The sequence below is a fragment of the Schistocerca nitens genome, chromosome 6 (genome assembly GCF_023898315.1).
Source record: "Schistocerca nitens isolate TAMUIC-IGC-003100 chromosome 6, iqSchNite1.1, whole genome shotgun sequence".
Classification (NCBI taxonomy): Eukaryota; Metazoa; Arthropoda; class Insecta; order Orthoptera; family Acrididae; genus Schistocerca; species Schistocerca nitens.
Window position 1 is genome coordinate 511411412 of NC_064619.1, and position 22769 is coordinate 511434180.

The 22769-nt window shown below is 36.9% G+C and overlaps 1 protein-coding gene across 1 annotated transcript in view; it reads left to right on the forward strand.

Moving 5' to 3' along the window:
* LOC126263434 (spatacsin) overlaps nucleotides 1-22769 on the forward strand; it is a 351500-nt gene that overhangs the window by 205797 nt on the left and 122934 nt on the right. Inside the window, exons 19-25 of the mRNA XM_049960526.1 lie at nucleotides 3292-3492; nucleotides 3605-3724; nucleotides 5922-6099; nucleotides 6198-6415; nucleotides 15505-15668; nucleotides 21537-21672; nucleotides 21767-21976. Coding sequence (XP_049816483.1) covers nucleotides 3292-3492; nucleotides 3605-3724; nucleotides 5922-6099; nucleotides 6198-6415; nucleotides 15505-15668; nucleotides 21537-21672; nucleotides 21767-21976 — 1227 coding nt within the window. The remainder of the gene's footprint in view (nucleotides 1-3291; nucleotides 3493-3604; nucleotides 3725-5921; nucleotides 6100-6197; nucleotides 6416-15504; nucleotides 15669-21536; nucleotides 21673-21766; nucleotides 21977-22769) is intronic.

The window sequence follows — 22769 nt, forward strand, 5'->3', positions numbered from 1 at the left end:
CATCCTTATCTCACTGCCACTGGGCATTACGGAAAATGGCAGGAGAAATTACCATCTGCGTGACTTTTTTAAGGTGGATCTCAGCTTGTGAGAAAGTAACCAACTCTTTATGATTCTGGAACTGTTCCTCAGAAGACATGGGGATGAAATGTGATTTCAGACTTCAGAACAGGAACAAACTGTTGCAAGCTCAAGGACAGTAGAGAACACCTTTACAGTCAGTTTATCTGGCATAACCTCTTAAACTTTCATGGCTATTTCAGATGTGAGATATTCCCCTTTCATCCACTTTGCCATTGTGTCCTATGGTTTTGGGGAAAATGACTACAGAAAGGGATGTGGAAAGAGGTGGGACATTGTGGGACACACTTTGTCTGTTTCATGTGCTGGGATCTATCTGGCTGGGAAGACCCTGCCAGTAACTTTGCCAGTGCTAGCATAGCTCTCAGCTTCACACAAATGTGCAAACCTCTCCACCCATACAGTTAGTGCTACGATAAGGTGGTGTCACTTGGATAGAGTTTAAGAAATTGTCTTATGACTTAATACTGACTCATTCAACTGAACAGAATTTGTTAACTGACTCTCAGTTTGGATGTTCTAAATGATTCTCAGCAGAGAAAGCAATGCAAGGCAAGACCCCACAAATAAAATGCCCACCAGCACAGCTAAACAAGGAAACGTACCCTGTTGGTGTATCTTGCCAAAGAATTTGGTTGTGTAGATCACAAAATTCTACTACACAGAGAATGAAATATGTGCAGTCCCAAAAGTATTTATACTGGCTCTTCTTGTTCTTCACCTATGTAAATAATCTTCCAATGACTTTTTAGGGAGGCCAAAAATCTGTGATGTTTGTTGTTGGCACAAGTGTCTGAACTCAGTCTTGCCAGACACAGCTAAGATGGTAGCTGAAGGGCTACAAATGGTTCAAAGCTAACAGTTTGTTCCCTGATCACACAAAGACTCATATTATGTGATTTTAAACAAGCAATAATGACCTCTTAACACCAAAAGTAGATATCAGTTATCATACACTAAATGAAACACAGTTTGAAATTCCTAGGAATCTAGTTGGATAACTTGTTAGAATGGAGTCAACATGTAGGTAAACTAATTAAGTGGCTCAGTTGAGTGTAACTTGCTCTTAGAAATATTTTCAATTGTTTTGACCCAAAGACAGGAGTGTTGACTTACTTTACATGTTTTCACTTTATGTAACCTTATGGAATTATCTTTGGGACAGTACACCTAAAGCAAACAAATAATTTATTCAGCAGAAATAAGCAGTAAAAATATTGTGTAAGGTAGATAATTGTACCTCTTGCAAAAGCCTTTTTAATAATTTCAGACTTCTTACACTCACTTCCCAACATATCCCCTTCTTAATGGTTTTTGTTGCTAACAACAGAATGAAGTTATGTAAGCTATTAGGAAGACATTCAATAAGCTCCCTTCTAACATGAAGCAAGAAATTTGAAATCCCTAACCATTCAAAGTAAAATTAAAAACATATTTCTACAAATTATCGGAATATCTAGATTCATGGTCTGGAAAGTTCTGTTAGCCTCAAGGGATACAGCATTGTTCATTGCAGACCTGCAGGACAGGTAGCGATGTGCTGTAAATAGGATGCAATATTTACATTGGATAAACTTATTCTTTGGAAAGTAGGCCTACCATCGTATTCAAGTAACTTTTACTCTTCCAGTAGCAGCTTTTTTTTTTATTTTTTTGCAAAATAGCAGCTTTCTTTTTAATTTGCTTGATTAAACTTAACTGGCATAAGCATGAATAGCATTGTGTAGTGTAGTGATAGTTTATTGTTAATACGGTATGCAAATTAAGTTTCTGTTATTTCCCTGTCTTTTATTAATGTGTTCCTTGGCTCATTCCACATCCCTGAAGGTTCTCCTTCTTGATAGCATCAGTGGAGCACAATGAGTGAGTGAGTAAATTAATTAATTAACTGCCTGTTGTTCATTTTCTCCGTAACTGATGGCATATAGTTTAATAAATGGTACAGTCATAGTATTATTGTACAATTCTTAGAGAAAATTTCAGATCATATAGGTAGCATGTGAAGGCATTCTTGTATGATGTAACCCAGTAAATTATTGTAATATTTGACAGTGTAAACACCTATAAATTGCAATAGATACTACCATTTTTCCATGAGAGTAACTTTAATAATACTCGTAGTTAGTTATTAGTAACAGTGATTTTTGTTTGCTCCATTTTATGGAAGGTCTTGCTTCTTTCCTTGGTTCTTCTGTTAACATAATAAAGAAACTCATGAGTAGTTGAATTAAAGGCACCTACTTAGTTGCCTGTAGCACCCTCTTTCAGTCAAAGGGAAATGGCATTGTATCTCAGTGTAGACTCTTTGAGACACCAAAGGCATTGGGGAGCTGTATGAATCCATATTTGCTTAACTACCGTTCACAACTGAAAGAGATAAGTTGAAGCTTCATCCAAGGTAAGCATATATTGCTCATTAGTGTCCCAGGATGCACTCAGAATGACTAAGGTTAAGTGATGTGGGTAGCTTCATAAGCATTCTCTTGTGTCTGCAAGATTGCTCAAGCCATTCTGACAGTATTGGAGCTATAGATGGCATATCAGCTTGCTGAGGTACAGGGCACTTGTATGCAAAAAACAGATGGACATGATCAGACAGTAGACTCTATATCATTCACTGCTAGTATGAGAGACCGTATTTCATTTCATACATGCATCCCCCGGCATGAGACTTTCTTCACCATCTGCCTGAATGGTGCCTTGTTGGCTTGTGGAATTCATCACTTCATGGGATGTTCGATGTACTCATATCTTGCCATTATCATGTAGCAATATTTTTTATGACTCATCAGCCCTAATGACCAAAGAAAGGCATCATAATTTCTACTAGGCTGTTTGATTAAAATCATTACTTTACTTAGGAACTCTGGCCAGTTTTGTGCTTTAGCTCAGGTCTTTTCCTTTATATTCTCAGCATTCATGCTGATGGTTAGTACAAGTGTGGTTAAAATCCTCATCCAGCTGGACAGATTAATGTTTTCTGTGGTTTCCCTTAATGTTGTAAGACAAATGTCGAGCTGGTTCCTCTAAAAAGGACACAACTCAGTTCCTGCTTCATCCATCACTGTGCCACTGGTACTGAAATAAAGATATTTATATTCCATCTCAATTGAGCTGTTTTTAGTGGGACATTAAATCATAATTTTTGTTTTTTCTTCTGTGCTTACTAACTCTTTATAAAAAATTATTTTGCATTCTTCTTCATTTCAGCCCTCGTCAGTTATAGAATGCACATGTACCTGGCTGCTTTCATCACTGCCACCAAAAAATGTTTCCACCCTTTCACAAAAGCTTGAATTGGCTCTTCGACAACAGCTGTGGACCCACCGTGAACTGCAGTTAGTAGTGGAAGAAACTGTTCGAGCTCGTTTCTTACCGACTTTAGAAAGAGGTTTCAAGATATTTTTGCCGGTAAATACCTTAAAAAATTGTAGACGTTATAAGTGAACAAAAAGTAATACATTATTTTCTTTTATAAGCAAATTTTAATGTCGAAGATAACAGCGAACTGCATATTTTACAGGATAATCCTCTGTGCACCTTTAGTACCTTCTTGAGGCTCTGTGTGACAAATCAAGATTTTGGTGGCAGTTCAGTGACTCTGAAGCTTTTCAAAAATATGTGTGTAAACTTGAGGAAAAAGGTAAGCTTTGTGTTTGTATGATGTAACTGCCTCATATCGTGCATTTAATGCCAACAATTTTATTTCTAACAGTGCTACAACTGATGCACCTTCATTTCTGCCTTGATGTTTCATTTTGTTATAAAGTCACATTGAATGCCTTTACCGTTGCCCAGAACATTTCGGGAGAAAATGTCAAACGATGTAAAGTCCATGTTGAATAACAACAGTATGAAAGGGATATATTGCTGCTACTCATCACATAGATGAGGCATTGAGCCACAGACAGACATGATGAAAATCCTGCTAAATTTTTGACTTTCAGGCAAAAAAATCCTTCTTCAAACTGAAGCAGAAAACAAACACACACACACACACACACACACACACAAGCATGACTCTCACATATATGGCTACTGTCTGTGGTCACTTTGGCCAGTGGACTTTGCCAGCATCTGACACACACACACACACACACACACACACACACACACACACACACACACACACAAGCATGACTCTCACATACATGGCTACTGTCTGTGGCCACTTTGGCCTGACAGTGGGCTTTGCCAGCATCTGACACACACATGCACTCGCGCACACACACACACACACACACACACACACACACACACACACACAAGCATGACTCTCACATACATGGCTACTGTCTGTGGCCACTCTGGCCTGACAGTGGGCTTTGCCAGCATCTGATATGAACAGCAATCTGAGGTGGGTGATGGTAGTAAGGAGAAGGCATGGGTTGAGGATGGGGAACAGTGGCAGGAATTGGGTGAAGGAAGATGATGTACAGCTGTGGGAGTGAGCAGGGACTTGGTGGATACACGATAAGGCTGTTAGGTGCACAGTAGGGAGACTGTGCCGGGGGAGAGGAAGGGAAGAGGAGAGGCATAGAGAAGGGGAAAAGAGTAGTAGGTGAATTGGTGGAGTAGAAGGCATGGATAGTGGTGCAGTGGAAGCAGGGAAGGGGGTTGATGACAGTTACTAGTGAAAATTTACATGTTGAAAAAGTATTATTTGAATACCTTTATAAGGAGTACTGCTATCTTTGATGTCATAATGTATCAATAACTTGCTTCTTATGTTGCTACTTGCTTATTGCTGGCTTCTGGAACTTTTGGAGCTGAGTGTGCCTTTCCTATGAGGGAGCATTGTCCTGCTGTATAGTGACAATAGCGCCTTAGCGCTAGTGATCAAGCACTTTCTTGGAATGCTGAGGAGACTCAATGTTGAATTTCCATACAGGATGGTCACACACTTCCACTTCATGGATAAGTAATGTGCAGAATTTGGTAGGAAGTGGAATTAATAGTAGAGAGCATTACATCAGTTTGTGGAATAAAAGTCTTTCAGTAATTCAGTTATTTCACAAAAAAGACATAGCGTATTAATAGATTTATGGCTGATATAGTGTGTCATTCAAGAATCAGTAATTAAATTGGAGAAACATTGATAGTAGAATGTAAATAAAAAGGCTTCTATGATCCATGATTACCAGTTTTATAAACATGGAAATGTAGTGTAGCAATGATTGCTTCAGTGTGAATGTGAAACAAAAATAACTGTTAAATGAAACTGGATGAGTGTTAAGGAAGTGTGTTATGTCCAAAAGGAAGAATAAACCAAAGTAATTTGACATCTACTGTTATTATTTCGAAGTGACATGTTTCATTCTTTGATTAATATTTGAAAGTATGAGAGAGACACATTTGTATTAGGCACGTATCAGTTTATTTTTGTAACAAAGTGTGATCTATGTGTAAAACTTGAGTCCAATAGTCCAATAGCTGCAAAAATAAACAAGAAAAGACATTAACGAGAAAAGTGAGGAACTTTACAACTTCTGATAAACACCAGATTACTTTTTCGAATTTCTTATGAAGCTCCGTGTGGTTGAATCCTGCTTCAATACCTTACAATCATAAAAAATGAACTACATAGCCAATATCTTTGCAAGCTCTTGATATAATCAAGGCAATAAAGTTCATTTTCTCATTGTCATTTAATTGCATTCATGTCAAAGTTTGGTATAGAAAGCTGTTTGATCCTTCTCTGCATACATATAAAACCATATTGTCCTGTTCTTACATATTATACCATATGCACAATAATGATGTTTCATTTAGGAAAAAGCAACATGGATCTACATTTGTCATCATTGTTTGGTTGCAATAACTTTTATGTATCCTTACAGGCATCCCTCAAAGATATTGATACACCAGATGATGCATTCCTAACAAATGGTTATTGGCTGTCATATATATCTATTCGCCTGATTGCTATTGTTGCTGTTAACTGCTTTACATCGACATTCTGTCAGCAGCAATTCCTGCGAACATTACGTGATTCTGGATTTTCAGATAATTTACCAGGTTTGTTGTTTTGTATATTTCCTAATGTAGATATGTAAATCTGTGTTGATATTATTCATCTCATTTGTTCAAACAACATAATTTTTCCTTTTGTGCAGATGCGCCTGATTTTCATTATTTACTGGAGGTAGTACAGTGCTTAGCAGATAGTAATGTCAGGCCAGATTTGGAAGTCCTTTGTTCAGTAAATGTTGATGACCACAAACAAGAAATTCAGCGCTGCATAAGTGAACTTCTACAAGAAAACTCACACCAGAAAGCACTAAATTTGGCAGCAATTACAGGGATACCAAAAGATGACATTCTCATTGCTCAGGTAATTTTAAGAACTTTGGTGCTCTACAATTTTTGTTTTTCGCTGTATGCAGAATACAGTATAAAAAGTACTAAATTTTGTGTTTTCACTGATCTTACCCATATTACTAAATGAAGTTTATTTGTTTATACTGACATTGATCTCATTGTATGCAGGTGGTCATCAAATGGGAAAAAAAAGAATGAACCATTTTCATCTTCTGCTCACTACATTATGCTGTAGTAGCATTGGCTTTGGTGTAATCATCATTAGTTCATTCTTCTGCTATCTTTTTTCTGAAATCTTTTTTTCAGACCATTTTATTTCTGATATCTGCCTTTTTGAATTTGTCTCTGACATGTTGCTACGATGGGTAGTCAGACGACTTTATATGTGCCTCTTCGTAGTTTTATATATACCTTTGCAGTAATTGAGTAGAAATAATTTTTGTTTCTCTCTTTTATAGTACAAGATTGATTCAAATGAAAACCTTAAAAGTTCCATAAAATTTCAAAAATTGTGTGGTGGAGTTAGTAGGTGGCATTAGTGTTCCTTGAGGTACAGAAAATGACCGACAGGTGGCAGAGTGATGGTGCCATGTGGGAGAAGGCAGCAGCATGCACAGCAAGATAACTGCCCTGCTGTCAACATGCACTGTGACTGAGCAGCGATCGGTGATACATGTTTTGTGTGGTGAAGGTGTCAAACAAATTGAGATTCATCACAGAATGACAGTGGAGTTCGGAGATTTGTGTTTGTCTTTGCAGTAAGCTTACAAGTGGTCTAGGAAGTTCAAAAGTGGTGTAACTGCTGTGGAGGCTGCCCCAAGAACAGGGCAGGCTCACTGCGTAGTGATGGACGAGAACATTGCATTAGTGGAGGATCTTGTAAAGGAAAACAGTCACATAACTCTGAACAAAATTGCCACAAGTTTGAAGATTAGTATTTGTTCATTGCGGATATTGTTCACAATGTACTGCACTTCAGTAAGATGTCTGCAAGATGGTTGCCATGTCAGTTGCTTGCTGACTTGTGAAAGACTGTCATGTTGATGCCTGTGAATAACTTTTGCATTGTTTCCACATCAAAGGTGATGCATTTCTGGGAAAGATTGTTACAGGCGATGAAACTTTGGTCCACTATCACCAACCAGAAAAGAAATGGTCGAGCAAACAATGGTGGCACAGCTCATCGCCAAAACAAAAAAAAAAAAAAAAAAAAAAAAAAAAACAAAAAAAAAAAATTACTCTCAACTGTGTGCAGGAAAAGTCATGCTCATTCTCTTCTGGAATGGAAAGGGAGTAATTTTGGAACATTACATGGATAGGAGAGTGACAGTAGCCAGTACTTCATGTTCAGACATACTGAAAAATCAACTTCACCCTGCAGTCAGTAGTAAACAATGAGGACTTCTGACAGGAGTATTGCTACAGCATGACCATGTGGCTCATAAGCAGTTGAGACTATTAAGTAAATTAAATCTAAACATCTGGTACATTCTCCTTATTCACCAGACCTCACCCCTAGAGACTTTCATCTGTTTGGTGTACTCAAAGAAGCAATGGGAGGGAGGTTTTCAGAAGTGACAAAGAGGTGAAAACCGTGGTGCATGACTGACTACACAAATGACCAAAAGAATTCTTTCGTCAGGGTATCTGTGCACGTCTTAAGCAGTGGAATATGTGCAATCAGCACCAAGCAGACTACTACAAAAAATGGCAATAAGTTTTTTGATCATTGTTACAATTAAAAATATTACAGCACTTTTAACATTTTCATTTGAATCACCTTTGTATAACTTACAAGAAATAAATTTGATGCTGATATCTTCTACTTTCACTAGTACATAGCACCAGTGTTTGTGGTCTACAGATAAGTGTATCCTCATAAAATATTATTGCAAGACATTCTTGTTATGTTGAAATGATTCTTTTCATTACATGTACTTCAGGAGATTATTAACAAATTTCAGTGTTTCAGTCTCATTCAAATTTGGCTTCGGTATTCTCTTATTTTCTACTCTCAACAATCCACCAGTTTTCATCCCAGTTGTCTTGGGCTATTCAGTACCTGTGCTTTATGTAACCATGTAATCCTGTTCCTTTACTATCTTTACTCTGGGAAAAATGTCTGTATTTGGATAGTCTACATTCTTGCACACAAAAGTGCTGAGAATTTGGTTTATTTTGATTTAATGCTTGTTCCATATACCCATTGAACAACAGTTTATTATGATGCTGAACACATTCTTGTGTCAGAAGGTCAGTGTATATATTTATCTTTCAAGTGCTTCTGTGGCTACATTGTGGCCCTTTACATAGCTTTCTATAAGCCTATTTTATTGCACTGTTGTGACAATTGAACTTAATTCTAGCACTGTCTTTGCAGAAAGAAAGAAAATGTGCTACAGTATTACCTATTAAGACTCTTACATGAATTCTAAATCATATTTGATTTCTTTCTTTAATTTTCATTGTTTATTATGTTCTAAGGCAGTAGGTAAATGCTCAAGCATTTTTATGGCTTCATGACTTTTCTCTCAACACTGTAATCATAAGGAGACATCCATGATTTCTACTAAATTTGTTTTAAGAAAAATTTCCTGAAACAGTCATATCTGTAGACCTAGATGATCGGTTTTATATCATTAATTTCTTCAGATCAATATGCAGTGATGCTAAACAATGCTCAAAAAGGATGAATTGGTGTGAAGACGACTGTTTAATATGGTCAGGAACAGGCATATAAGGATATAAATGAGAAGTACATGGTATCAGTCCTGATTACAAAATAACAGTGCTCTAGTGACCAAAATATAAAAAATGCACCATATTAGTGTTAATGATTTGTTGATTGCTGATAAATTTAAGGTAAAAAAACCAAGGATGAAGAGCCTAATGTAAATTAAGACCTGGTGGATGATGGGTGAGATATGTGTTGGTGTGTCAGTTCCAATTTCCAGGGTTTCAAGATACTGGTGTCAAGATTAAACATCCAAATCACCTGAATATTGAAACAGATGCTTGTGGGCCAGCTCTTATGTTCAGATCATGCTCAACAACAGTATATTGGGTATTACCAATTAGCTGATAGCCATGTAAACTGACTGATAACTTGTTGGTGAGCATGCCAGTATAAAATACGTAGCTAATCTTTCAATTCACTTGATATTGTTGTACTGTACATACAGTCTGTTAACGTGGTCAACATTACAAACATGTGGTAAAAGATATTGTTTAGTTCTTTCATAGCCCAATAGAGGAAACCTTTGTCCTCATGCTGTGTCCATAATCAGTAGTTTACTTTGAGTTCTTGACTGAGGTACTCAGGAAGAGACATGAGTGCAACTTACACTTCGTATTTTGAGGCTGCGTTTCTCTGTAGCCACCTGCAAGCTACGAAAATGAGTAATGCTGCAGTGTCTAAATATATGGGTAAATCAAAGTAACTTGTACAGAAGTGGGTAACTTGCTATAAATTGCTTAAAGACATGGATAACTTTGAATAACATAGCTCAATCAGTAAAGTGACTCCAAAAGTGGAAAAAATGGTTAGTAACCTTTTTGTGGGAAACCCATGCATTGTGCACAAGTAAAATTCAATGTGAAATAGCTGCCAATGCAAATTCAATGCATTTGGAAGTCTCTTCCACATAAATATGCAGAAAACGTGGTTTCAAGCAAGCCTCAGATGGCGCTGCAGGTGACTGGATGTATTATTAATTGTAATTGCATTTTTACTTTGTTCATATGCAGTGTGTGTATTTTTTTAATTTGTTGTCAAATACATTTTTCTATTGATTAACTTGACCAGTATTTTACTTAACAGACTATATGCTCCCAGAATTTGCTCTCTACTTCATAATGTAATTTTTGCCAGTAATAAGCTGTTAGTACCATAACTCCTACTGCACAGAAAATCATGTTCGCCTTTCTTCTGTATGCAAAGTGAATTTATTGCTTCCTACTGCCTGATTACCCCTTATCATTTTCTTCTGCCATAATGTTTATAATCAATAGAACTCCTTTTTTTATGGTGGTTTGCAGATGTGTGTGTGTGTGTGTGTGTGTGTGTGTGTGTGTTCATAAATACCAGAATAGCTATTACCTTGACAGTACAGTTTTGATATCCAGTGCTTTTATTTCCTGGTAAATATGAAAATGATGCTAAAGAACACAGGGTAGTACTGCACGTTTGAGGGCCTAAAATTCTATGGATTGAGTAAGTTCCTACTTCTCGGCTGCAATATCAGTTTGAACTAATTTGGCTTCATCTTTCAATTTTCCAAAGGGCAATTAATTGCACATTATAAATATTGCAAGAAAGTAGGAAATACTGCCAATACACATACATAAAATAACCGAGCCTGATCAGTCTTCACATCATACTGCACATGGAAAATAATTTGTTATTTCAGGAGAATCATAGAAAAAATATAAAACTCATTTTCAAACAGAGGATTTATTCTGCTTGTCATTAGCAGGAAATAATGTTCATTCTTAACTATTACGTTTTTCACTTGTTTGCAAGAGAATAAAAGCTGAAGTTATTTTTAAGGAGTAGTATTTCACTGACGTATTCAGGATTTAATTGGTTGTGGTGATTTGTTAATAACACACCAGTGCTATTAAAGCACTGTTTACTAGTTGCGCTTGTTGCTTGGAATACATAAAATATGTCTTATGACTGCAGCTGAGTCTGACCTGCTCCATCACTTTAAGATGTCAGCATTATCACTGGGGTGCATTGAAGTGTAAATCCAGGGAAAAGATCCTTCTTTCTACATGGCGATGCTACTACACTTAAAGGCTCTCTGTTAATAAAGAAAAGAGAGAGTGGTAATACAGAACTGTTATGGAAATCATGAAGTCATGTCCGAAAAACATGTGACTTACTTTCATGGATTATTATATGAATTATAATACTTCCATCTGGCTATAAGGGACTATGCACTAACTATACAAAAATGATTGTGGTAATGGTTGCATGTTGTACCTGCTTAACTTGCACATATTTGTTGCATACTGCTAAGAGTTTCCTTCTTTCCATTTGCATCAAGCATATTCAGATCACAAAAAGATGGCCAAAACAACACAGAAGTTTTATGCTTCTAAGTAATTGTAACCTCCTCACATAGGAAAGTCAGGGTTTGGTTTTTAATACATTGTAACTCCTGTTAAAAATACATATCTATTAGTACACATCATTAACACTATTTCATTACAGATCTATCCTTTCCTCATGTCAGAGTGAAACAGTACTTCTAATTGCACTTTGTGCTCATTGTCATTGACAGTCCAGATTTGTAGAAGTTTGTGAAACCAAAGAACTTACTGACTTGATTGTAAGTTCTTTTTCATCTTCTAATTCACCTTCCGGAAAGTTCAATATCATAGCACTATAATAAGTAACAGCAATTGTTTTCTATACTAAATTAGCAACTTCATTATATTGAGCGTGTAAAGACTCTAGTATAGTAAAAGCTGTTCCAGCATGTACACACTTCTTGTTTCAAATATGAGGAGAGGCAACTTCTTGTACTGTACAGTTTTGCAGTATTTAGTTTTTCTGTGATGTGCGGGGCATGATTTAACAAGGTGCTATCCTCAACAAAATTTGGCTAAATACTGTGCTTATACAATGAGTAGCACAAAGAACCCTTTTTTGATTTTCCAAGCCTTTTATTGTGTTGGTACCTTTGCCAGTGACAAAAACAAAATTATGCAACGTGTCAGGTGAAATGTCCCAGTCATCCATCCTTTCTTCTGTTTCTTTCATAATATTTACTTATGTCTTCTTTATGTGACAAATTTAGTTGTAAACAAAACATTATTCACAACAGACAAATCTGTGTTTATGTAATGTGCCATAAGGGTTGAATAATGCATCTGATTATGCAAACCAACCCACTTATTAACTGTTGCATCACATGCTTTATTATTAACTCCAGTAGTAACCCAAGACATTATGTTGTTTCAAATCGCATCAGCCTGTTCTTTGATATTTCTACTTACAGTAAAGAAATGTGCCATGCCATCTCAGGTGCTGACTTCTCCATATTGTGCACCTAGAACTAGTCATTCTTGGCCTACTTTTTTGAAACCTTCACAAGAAACAATATTAAAAGATCTCATGTTTTCGGCACACATTGCAAGTCACTTTGCTGTTATACTATTTTGTGTTACTGCCAGTATCCCTGAAGAAGCTGTGTCAGTGTAAAATTTGTTAAAACTGTGTTTCTTTAAGCAAATCCTACCCAAGCCAAAACACAATAATGAAGAGCAGTTTATACAGTACATGTATCCAGTAGACTTTATGATTTTGTCTACGGCCAATAGATATTTATTCCATACATCATTTTTTACACCCTCCCTTTTGTTCAGTGTATACATGTTGGTTTCAATCTTAATTCTTAGTGTGCTGGCTTCCTCATGCTGCAGGGCTACATGCAAACACGGAATCAAACATTACTTAGAATGTGATCATGGCTTCTATGCTTGGGCGTGACTAGTGGTGCAGGCAGCCTATCCAGTTATGCTGTGCTCAGTGCACCTCTCATTTTGTGCTTGCTTACTTGGTCATGCATGACTGTAGTACCCACAGGTGTCTAATCATCCAAAAGTGCCTTAAAATGAATGGTAGTAAATATTTTGTGATTGGAGGAGTCAGTTCTGTGGCAGCTGAAATGCTGTGGGCTACCACCACACAATGGGCAGTGGTGGGCTGGGAGTCCAGGAATATCACAGCTGACATCAGGGATGGTGGAGCATGTGGTGTGGGGCACTAAGAATTTGAAGAGGCAAGACACTTCAGTAAGTGTAGGGCATGCATGTGTGCAAAAATACAAGTAGTAGTGTGAAGCACAATTGGCATTAAGTTGGAATTTTAGCTGAACATAAGGTAAGATATGTGTACTTATATCAGGGTTAAGGCATATAAGAACTTGACAGGTGTGGGCAACAGAGTGGTTTAAGAGAAAAGCATATTGTCATGTATCATCATGAACTGTACACCTCATCTTGTTTCTACGTTGCCATCGTGGAACAAGATAACTTGCTTAGCACACTGGAACATGTATGGCAAAAATGACCCTTAAAAAAAATCTTCATTGCTAAAATTGATGTGTACTTCATGGTAGCACATACTCAATAACTGATTTCCCTGTTTATAGTCAGTTAGCATTTTTTTTCATTCCACACAAAAATGCAGAAATACAAACAAACTCATTCAGCATTGACTTAGCGTGCTGACTGGACTTAACCATAAATTAATGATTCATGAACAATAAGGATTATTTAGTCTCAGTTCAAAAAAGTGTTTGAAAGATTATAAGTTCCCCAGAAGGAATCACAATGACAGGAGTCACTGAACTAGTGTACAGTAGGGCTAATACATCGTATGTTCATTTAGCACACCTGTTCAGGAAGAGTCAGAGTCTTTTCAGTAGTATGGTGGTAGCAACTACTGATAAAAGTCGACTGTCTGAGTTCCAAACAAAAATACTAATCTTGGAGCACTGAATCTGTGGGAGGCCATGTCAGGGGGGGAAAAGTTCGCAGGGTGAAATCTGGCTGCTTATAGTGGCTGCAGTGCTATATCTTCCAGAACAAACTGCTGCCAGAACCATGTTTTGTAAATCCTGGCATTTGCTCTGTTATGGAATTGCATGAAGTGACTCTACAGATTAAACTTCCAGAGAATGGCTGACCCTTGCCATAAATACATGCCTGACAGAGTGATATCTGGTCAATTCTTGGAAAGCACATGAATAATTGTAACAGAGTGGTGCTTCTGATTGTGGCACTATTGTCTGGGATGTGCACAACACTGGTCTCGAGGTTGATGCCTCTCATGACATAGCAATGCAGCTGTGGTGCTGGCTGTAGTTCCACATCAAAACAGACTGTTGTGTTTTGAACACAGTCCAGCTCGTTATGGTTGATACACCATGTCAGTCTGTGTCTGTCAATGAGGTCACTCCTAAGGAGCCAGAGCAGTGGCAATGTGCAGACCATACCTGTAATGCAGATAGCTGTGGTCGCAGGTGAAGGCCTTGAATTGTCAGACTGCATGCTAGAGACAGACTCATTAACAAAATTAATTGGAGATTAATGGGAGACTAATTATTGCAAGAAAACAACTAATTGAAGAGCTACTGAATAGGTTATTGTACTGAGCAGTGCAAATCTACTGTTCTCTAAGAGTAATCATTAACAGTCATTTGCATTCTACACAGTGTAACTTCTTTATGAAAAATGTTGCATTGGCTTAAATATTTTGAATTTTCACATTTATAACAATATTTTGATTAAGGTCATAACTATGCAACAATTTCCAACATAAAATTACTGAATTTTTATTATTTTCATTAACTGTGAGAAAGGGACATCTTAATTGAAAGACTTGCACAAGACTGTTGAGTCACATGAAATTATTTTTATTATTAATGTTAAAAATTATACCAATCTGTTATAATTTGTGTATTAATATCCAGACAGCCATAATTTTTCCCAAAATCTGTCATTTACACATTTTAATAAAAATAATTTTGTAAAACGATTTCTGTTACTTAACAAAACCCAATTTTAATCATGCAAATAATTGACTAATGCTGTTATTCCCAACAAAACATATTATCTCATTACTTTTGTGTTTGCTTGTGATATTTGCAAAGTTAATGAAAATTTCCTTAATGAAATAAAAATACTTAATTTTCAGTAAACACATTAAAGTGTTTTTGTTCAAAAGATTTTTACAGTTATAATATGTGCTTTGAAGATAATTTCATGAAGAACATGAAATGACAAAAAAATTCTAGCTCGTCACAACTTTACTTATTTCCTGTATTTCACATTTAATTTTTCTACTGAATGATCATATTATATAAAAATTAGTATAAGATAATAGAACAAAAATTTACTTTATTTTTCTGTATGTTATTAAATCTATAATTAAGAGGTTTTGTCACTGGTAGCAGTCTTATCATCTCATTTTCTCAATCATTAGTGAAAGTTGAGGTAACAGAAGAAATTCTGTTTTGAAACAAAAAAATTATTATAAACTTTTGGTAATGTTCAGTATACAAACTTCAACTCCATTTACTTTTTCAGTGTTTGTATGATTATACTGCATTAAACCAATCTGAAAATATTGAAGATGTAGATGATTTCTGGAAAAAATGGCACAACGTATTTTCAGATGAACAAGTAAATGCAGCACTAGTCGCAGAGTTCTTTCGCAAATGTTCGCAAGCTGCAAAAACACTCACAGAGAGGTAAGCCTGTTGTCATATTGTATCAGATGTGATGTAATAAGGCAATGAGTATGCTTATGAAAACTGCAACGTGCAAACATTTCAGCAAGATGCACAAATAACAATTTTCCAGTTTGTAAAGGATATGGCAGTGAATTCGTGGACATCATGTCTGTCATACTTATTTCTATAAAGATTAATAAAAAGAAAATCAGAAAGTAAATTCAAAAAACTGGTTAATGTTTTCCTGTTGTATGTGATAAAATTTTGAGAATACTGCTAGTCAGGGTTAATTTCCTAAAACTATACCTCACCTGGGCAACATCTATATTTACAGCTTCATCCATATGTTGCAAGCTGTCGCAGACTAAATGGTTGATAGAGGGGCTGCTGATGTCAGTGCTCTCTCCTTAAACTCTATAGATAAAGAAAGGTTCCCACTGATGAAGAGAGAGAGCTTACATACGGTGATCCCTCATTCTTTTCAAAACGTTCGCTGTTAAATACAGGCAAAGTTGAGGAAAGAGTATTTGGAAACAAAACAGCGATGCTCACCTGAAATGTATTGTGGATCAGAATCAGTGACCTTGTGTGTGGAACCCTTGTAAGATGTGCGACCACACCAAAACTGACAAAAATGTCCAAGTTGCTCACTTGGTGTGACTCAAGCCTGTTGATGAAGTCAGCAGTGATGCTTATACGAGGGTTGGAACTTTAATAGTGGCAACTATTTATTTACAGCTTGTACAAAATATATATGTGTTTCAAAGTTTTACTGACCTTCAAAGTAGTAACAAGCATTGTGTATAACCCATTGCCAGTGAAGTGGAAGGCGTAAGGTCTCTTAGCAGTGCCAGTTGTGTTGACACTTTGAGTGACAGGGTCTATAGTGCGGCAAATTTGTAGCAGTTCTGAAGCGAATGCCGTGAAGTGTTTCCTTCAGTTGAGAAATCGAATTGGACTCACGGGAGTGCAGTAGGTGGTATAGCACTTAGTAGCCCCATCAGTCAAACAAATCATTAACAGCTTGCACTGTACGTGATTAAGCATTGCCCTGCAAAATGGTGGTCAGGTCCTGCAGAAGCAGTCATTACTTCTGTTTCTGTGCTGTTCATTTTTGGAACACAACCTACGATCAGCTTAGAGACAGAAGTGATGACACTTTCTGCAGGACCTAACCATCATTTTGCAGGACAGTGCTCAAGCACGTACAGTGCAAGCTGTTACTGATTTGTTTGACTGATGGGGCTGCTATGTGCTATAACACCTACTGCACTCCCCTGACTTAAGCCATCGTAAGTTCAACTTGATTTCTAAACTGAAGGAAACACTCCAAGGCATTCGCTTCAGAACTGCTACAAATTCGTTGGGCAATAGACCGCTCTGCTCGAACTGTCAACACATCTGGCACTGCCAAGAGTATTTTACGACTTTCACATCACTGGCAATGGGTTATACACAATGCTGGTGACTACTTTGAAGCTTAGTAAAACTTTGAAACAAGTATCTATTTTGTACGAGCTGTAAATAAATAGTTGCCACTCTTAAAGTTTCAACCCTCGTATGATGGGAACCATGTCCCCACCAGTTATCTAGGAAGTGCTTAGGAAGCAAGGTATAATGTAGTGTATATCTTCATGACAGATCTACAAAATGCTATCAATTGGAAAGGAGTCTAGTAATACAACTAATGACCAAATTCTTGCTTCTATTGCATAACATGTCTTGTGCTGTTGGTGGTAAAAGGTTTAATGCAATCATTTCTTCTATCCAACACTTGTATGCTAAGATCCTTTTGTTCCTCCTTTGCATCTTTCTCAGTGTTTGTTGGTAATGAGGATCACCCTGTGGCTAAACATGCCTTGGTGCATGGCCAGCACATCTTGGCACAGTGTTACACCGTCCGGGTTATCTGGATACTTCCCACTGAACCCAACCTATCAGAACTCCGGAGATGGGAACTTGCCCTCCAATATATTCTCTCTTCCCGTTACCCACCAGGCCTCAACCTCCGCTAATTTCAAGTTGCCGCCGCTCATACCTCACCTGTCATTCAACAACATCTTTGCCTCTGTACTTCTGCCTCGACTGACATCTCTGCCCAACCTCTTTGCATTTACATATGTCTGCCTGTGTCTGTATATGTGCGGATGGATATGTGTGTGTGTGCGAGTGTATACCTGTGCTTTTTTTCCCCTTAAAGTAAGTCTTTCCGCTCCTGGGATTGGAATGACTCCTTACCCTCTCCCTTAAAACCCACATCCTTTCATCTTTCCCTCTCCTTCCCTCTTTCCTGATGAAGCAACCTTGGGTTGCGAAAGCTTGAAATTTGTTTGTGTGTTTTTTGTATTGTCTCTATCAACATACCAACACTTTTGTTTGGTAAGTTACAGTATCTTTGTTTTCCTCTATTATATTCATGTATATATGTATGAATGTATGCCTGTATAACAAGTAATTTCTCTTCGTCCTCGAACCAACTAAGGTGATGCATTGGTTAGCACACCGGACTTGCATTTGGAAGGAGAACTGTTCAAATCTCTGCCCAGCTACCCAGGTTTAGGTTTTCCCTGTTTTCCTTAACTCGCTCCAGGCATAAACTGGGATGGCTCCTTTGGAAAAGGAACAGCCAATTTCCTTCTCCCCATCCTTAAGTAACTCGAACTTGTGTTCTGTCTCTAACGACTGTTCTGCTGACAGGATATTAAACTTGAACTTTCCTTCTTTTTCTTATTTTCTCCCCCAATACCTTTATGGAGCTACATTTTCCTGTCTTTTCTGTGGGCGATTTAGTATCAGATTTGTAAAGCTTATGCTTGTTCCACTTTCTGTCTGTCTCTCTGGGGACATCCTGTAATCTAGTAAATAGACATTATTGCTATGATTTTAATAATCAGCATGTTCTATTTATTATGTATATGGGTCATCAATCTACTGACTGGTTTGATATAGCAAGCCACAAATTCCTCTCTTGTGCCAAACTCTCCATCTCAGAGTACCACTTGCACCCCTACATGCTCAATTATTTGTGGGATGTATTCCAGTCACTTTCTTCCTCTACAGTTTTTACCCTTTACAGCTCTCTCTTGTGCCATGGAGGTAATTCCCAAGTGTGTTAACCTGTTTTATTATCCTGTCCCTTGTTCTTGTCAGTATTTTCCATGTTTACCTTTTCCTGTTGCCTCTTCTTTGCAGAACCTCATATCAGTCCATCTAATGTTCTACATCCTCCTATACTACCACATCTCAAACACTTCAGTTCTCTTGTTTTCCAGTTTTCTCCAGCCCATGATTCACTACAGTACAAAAGGCTCCAAATGTACGTTTTCAGAAATTTCGTACTCAAATCCTGTATTTAACACAAGTAGACTTCTTTTGGTGAAGAATGTCCCCCTTGACTGTGCTAGCCTACTTTTTATGTCCTCTGTATTTTGTCTCTTGTTATTTTTCTTCCAAGCTAGCAGAATTCTGTAACTTCATCTACTTTGTGGTCACCAAATTTGATGTTAAGTTTTTCACTAATCTCATTTCTGCTACTCCTCATTACTTCAATCTTTATTCCATTTACTCCCTATGTATAGTGAGTACTCATTAGTCTGTCCATATGGATCAGCAAGACACCAAATCTTCCTCACTATCACTGAGGATAGCAGTGTTATCAGTGAATCTTATCATTGTTATCCTTTCACCCTAAATTTTAATCTCATTCTGGAACCTGTCATTTATTTCCATCATTGCATCGTCAGTGTGTAGATTGAGTAGTGGGGGTAAAAGACTGCATGCCTGTCTCATGCCCTTTGTAATTTAGCACTTCATACTTGGTCTTCCATACTTATTGTTGTTTTTTGGTTCTTGTACATATTGTATATTGCTCATTTTTCTCTATAGCTTACTCCTATTTGCCTCAGAATTTTGAACATCATGCACCATCTTACACTGTTGAACACTTTTTTGTATTAACATGTCTTGATTTTTCTTAAGTCTTTCTTCCATTATCAGTCACAGAATGAAAACTGCCTCTCTCAGATCTCTACCTTTCGAAACGACAAACTGACTGTCATCCAACAACTATGATTGTGTGATAGTTCTCACATTTGTCTGCCCTCATTATCTTTGGCATTGTGTGAATAATACTTTTCCAAAATTCTGATGGTGTATCCCCAGTCGCGCAGATTCAACAAACCAACTTGATTACTCATTTGGTTGCTACTTCTGCCAATGATTTTACAAGTTAGAAGGAGTGTTATCCATCCCTTCTGCCTCATTTGATCACAAGTCATCCAAATTCTATTAAACTGTGACTCTGATATTGTCTCCCTACATTTTATTTACCAACTCCCATTCCTTCTCCTATCACGTTGTTAGACAAGACCTCCCCCTTGCAAAATCCTTCAGTGTACACCATTTGCTGAATCAATCCTTCCAGTGACCATTTCCTTTTGGATTTCTTTACATTTTTCTGTAACCATTTCACTTTTGCTTCTCTGCACTTCCTATTTATTTAAATACTAAGGGATTTATATTGATGTATTCCTGTCTTTCCCTGAACATATTCAACAGTTCTACAACCTTAGAGAAATCCAAATGCATCTCATTGTTCTTCACTACTTCAGTAGCACATATCTTTCCACACTGATTATTCTGGATGATTCTCTTGCACTTCGGTCTACTCTTCATTATTAGGAAGTTACAATCCAAGCCTATCTCTCCTCCTGAGTACTCCTTACAATCCAGTTTCTAATTTTGGCATCTTTGTCGCATGATGATGTAATTCAGATGGAACCTGCCTGTAACTCTGTGTCTTTTCCAGGTATACCTGCTCCTCTTGAGATTTTTGAACACTGCTGTAGCTTTCTCCTTTCTCTTCCCTGTTACCATGTTCACAATCTCAAGTAACTCTTTCTTCTCTTCCTTCCTCTATTACTGTGTTCTAACCTGCTATGGTTAGTAGATATTTATCCCTCTTTACATATTGGGCTACCCACTGAATACCGTCAGATACTTTCTTGCTTCAGATTTTACTTGCGACCGTAACACATATACTTGAACTACTGTTGTTGGCATGGTATTGCTATCGAAAACTACTCTACAATTGAATTGTTCACAGTAATTTGCTCTCTGTCCTACCCTTCTATTTATAATAAATCCTACTCCCATTATACCATTTTCTGCTGCTGTTGATATTATCATATATTCATTCGATCAGAAATCCTTATGCTCTTTCCATTTCACTTCACTGACACCCACTATATCTAACTTGACAGAATGATACCCTTTTATTGGTTATTCAGTCTTTTCTTTGCAGTAAGACCCCTAAGGCAATCCCATCCTGCAGAACCAAATGGCGATTGATCTGAAATCTTTCGCCAATGAAAGGACTGTCGTCCTACTTTTTCAGTTACAGGCAATGTGTCCTGAGGAACTGCATACATTTCCTTGATAACAGTGGTTTCTATTGCCTTCTGAATCCTCATGCTGTTGGTAACTGCTGATTCTCTCACCTTTTAGGGCATTTTCTACATCGAGGGCAAGAGATTGCTGTGAAACTCAGTCTGTTCCTTCATCGTCTTTGACAAGGTTCTTGTCAGAACAAAGGTGTCTTCTAATACTGTAACTCTTTGGCCACCATTACTGATGAGTTTTATTCAAAATTTAAATAGTGGCTGCATTGAACATTTTTATTCCTAGTGAAAGGCTCTATCCTGAGACTACAGCTGAGTTATTTATGATACATAATGTTTGTTCAATGTTTATCCTTTTTGTACCTTTTTTTTATCTTCTGCCAGGTGCATCACTGAAATTTCAGTGAGTACTAAGGCAAATACAAAGTGCTCTTCTAAATGCAGAAGATGATTAAAAATCTCACAATATGCACCAAACATGTTTCAGATACTGCATCCTGCACTTGTCATTAATGTGGTACCAGAAAGCGAGACTAAGCAGTGGCATCTTGGATCGACAAATTGAAGATGAAGTTGAATTTGAAATGTGGCTATGCTGGATTCATTTAGATACAAACTCACAGGTTACAATCTTCTTAGTTATAATTTTTGTTTCATTCCAATTTTTATGTATTTCAAATACCTGACAGTCAACACAGTGTGATTTCCATTTTTCAGACAGTCCCTGAGAGTACCGTTACTCAGAAGCTCTGCTATTTAAAAACACAGTTGCTGGATTTATCAGGAGTTGACAAAATTCAGCAATCAAAAAATTTAGAAATAACTGAGGAAATACTGAAACTTGATTCTGTTATAGGAAAATTGCTAGACCAGGGTGACATAATTTCCTGTTGCAGGCTGCAGAAGTTTTTCATACATAAAAATCAGGTAACATTTTATGTAATTAATGGACAACTGTGAAAACCTCATCATTGATAGCATGTAAAATTCTCAAAACTTACAGAAATAATATAATATATTGCTATAAGTCAGATGATTGTACACTTGTAATGACTGTCATAAAACCACATATAAAGCATAAAAGTGAAACTTTCTTGAGCTTCTGAAAGCAATGGTTGTAGATAACTAGTGAAGGACAAGCCATAGCTGCAGCAGAGAACACAGATTTCCTCATGGTAAAATGTTTTCTTTATCACACAATAAAAGAAAGCTGTGGCCAAGTAATTAACTCCTTTGTGTACAAGGGTGAAATTTGTTTCGTTGCTGTGCAATTCTATTTTGACTTTGTATTGTGGTCATAAAATGCACTTTTGACATTGTTTTGTACTTCTGCTTATCAAACATTTATGGAAAACTACAATACAAATGGTTATATTGTAGTACATTATTGTATATCTAACCAAAATGAACAATAGAGTAGGTTTCTTTGTAATTAGTGTTAAAGATAAAAAAGAAACAGAAAAAAATCACTTTGAATTTGTATATTAATGAAACTTTTAAGTTCCATCTTTGCATTTATTGACTTTTGAAAAAACTGGGAAACTTTGTCCCTCTAGTCTGATATAAACAATGAAAAGTCAAACACGCAATCAGAATCATGCCTACAAAAGCAGTGTAAATTATAAATTGTCTTTTTCATCATTATATTTTAGAATATGCATTTCCTCAAAAATTTATGTTTTTACATTTATCACCTTAAAACACTCTTCATTTTGCAACA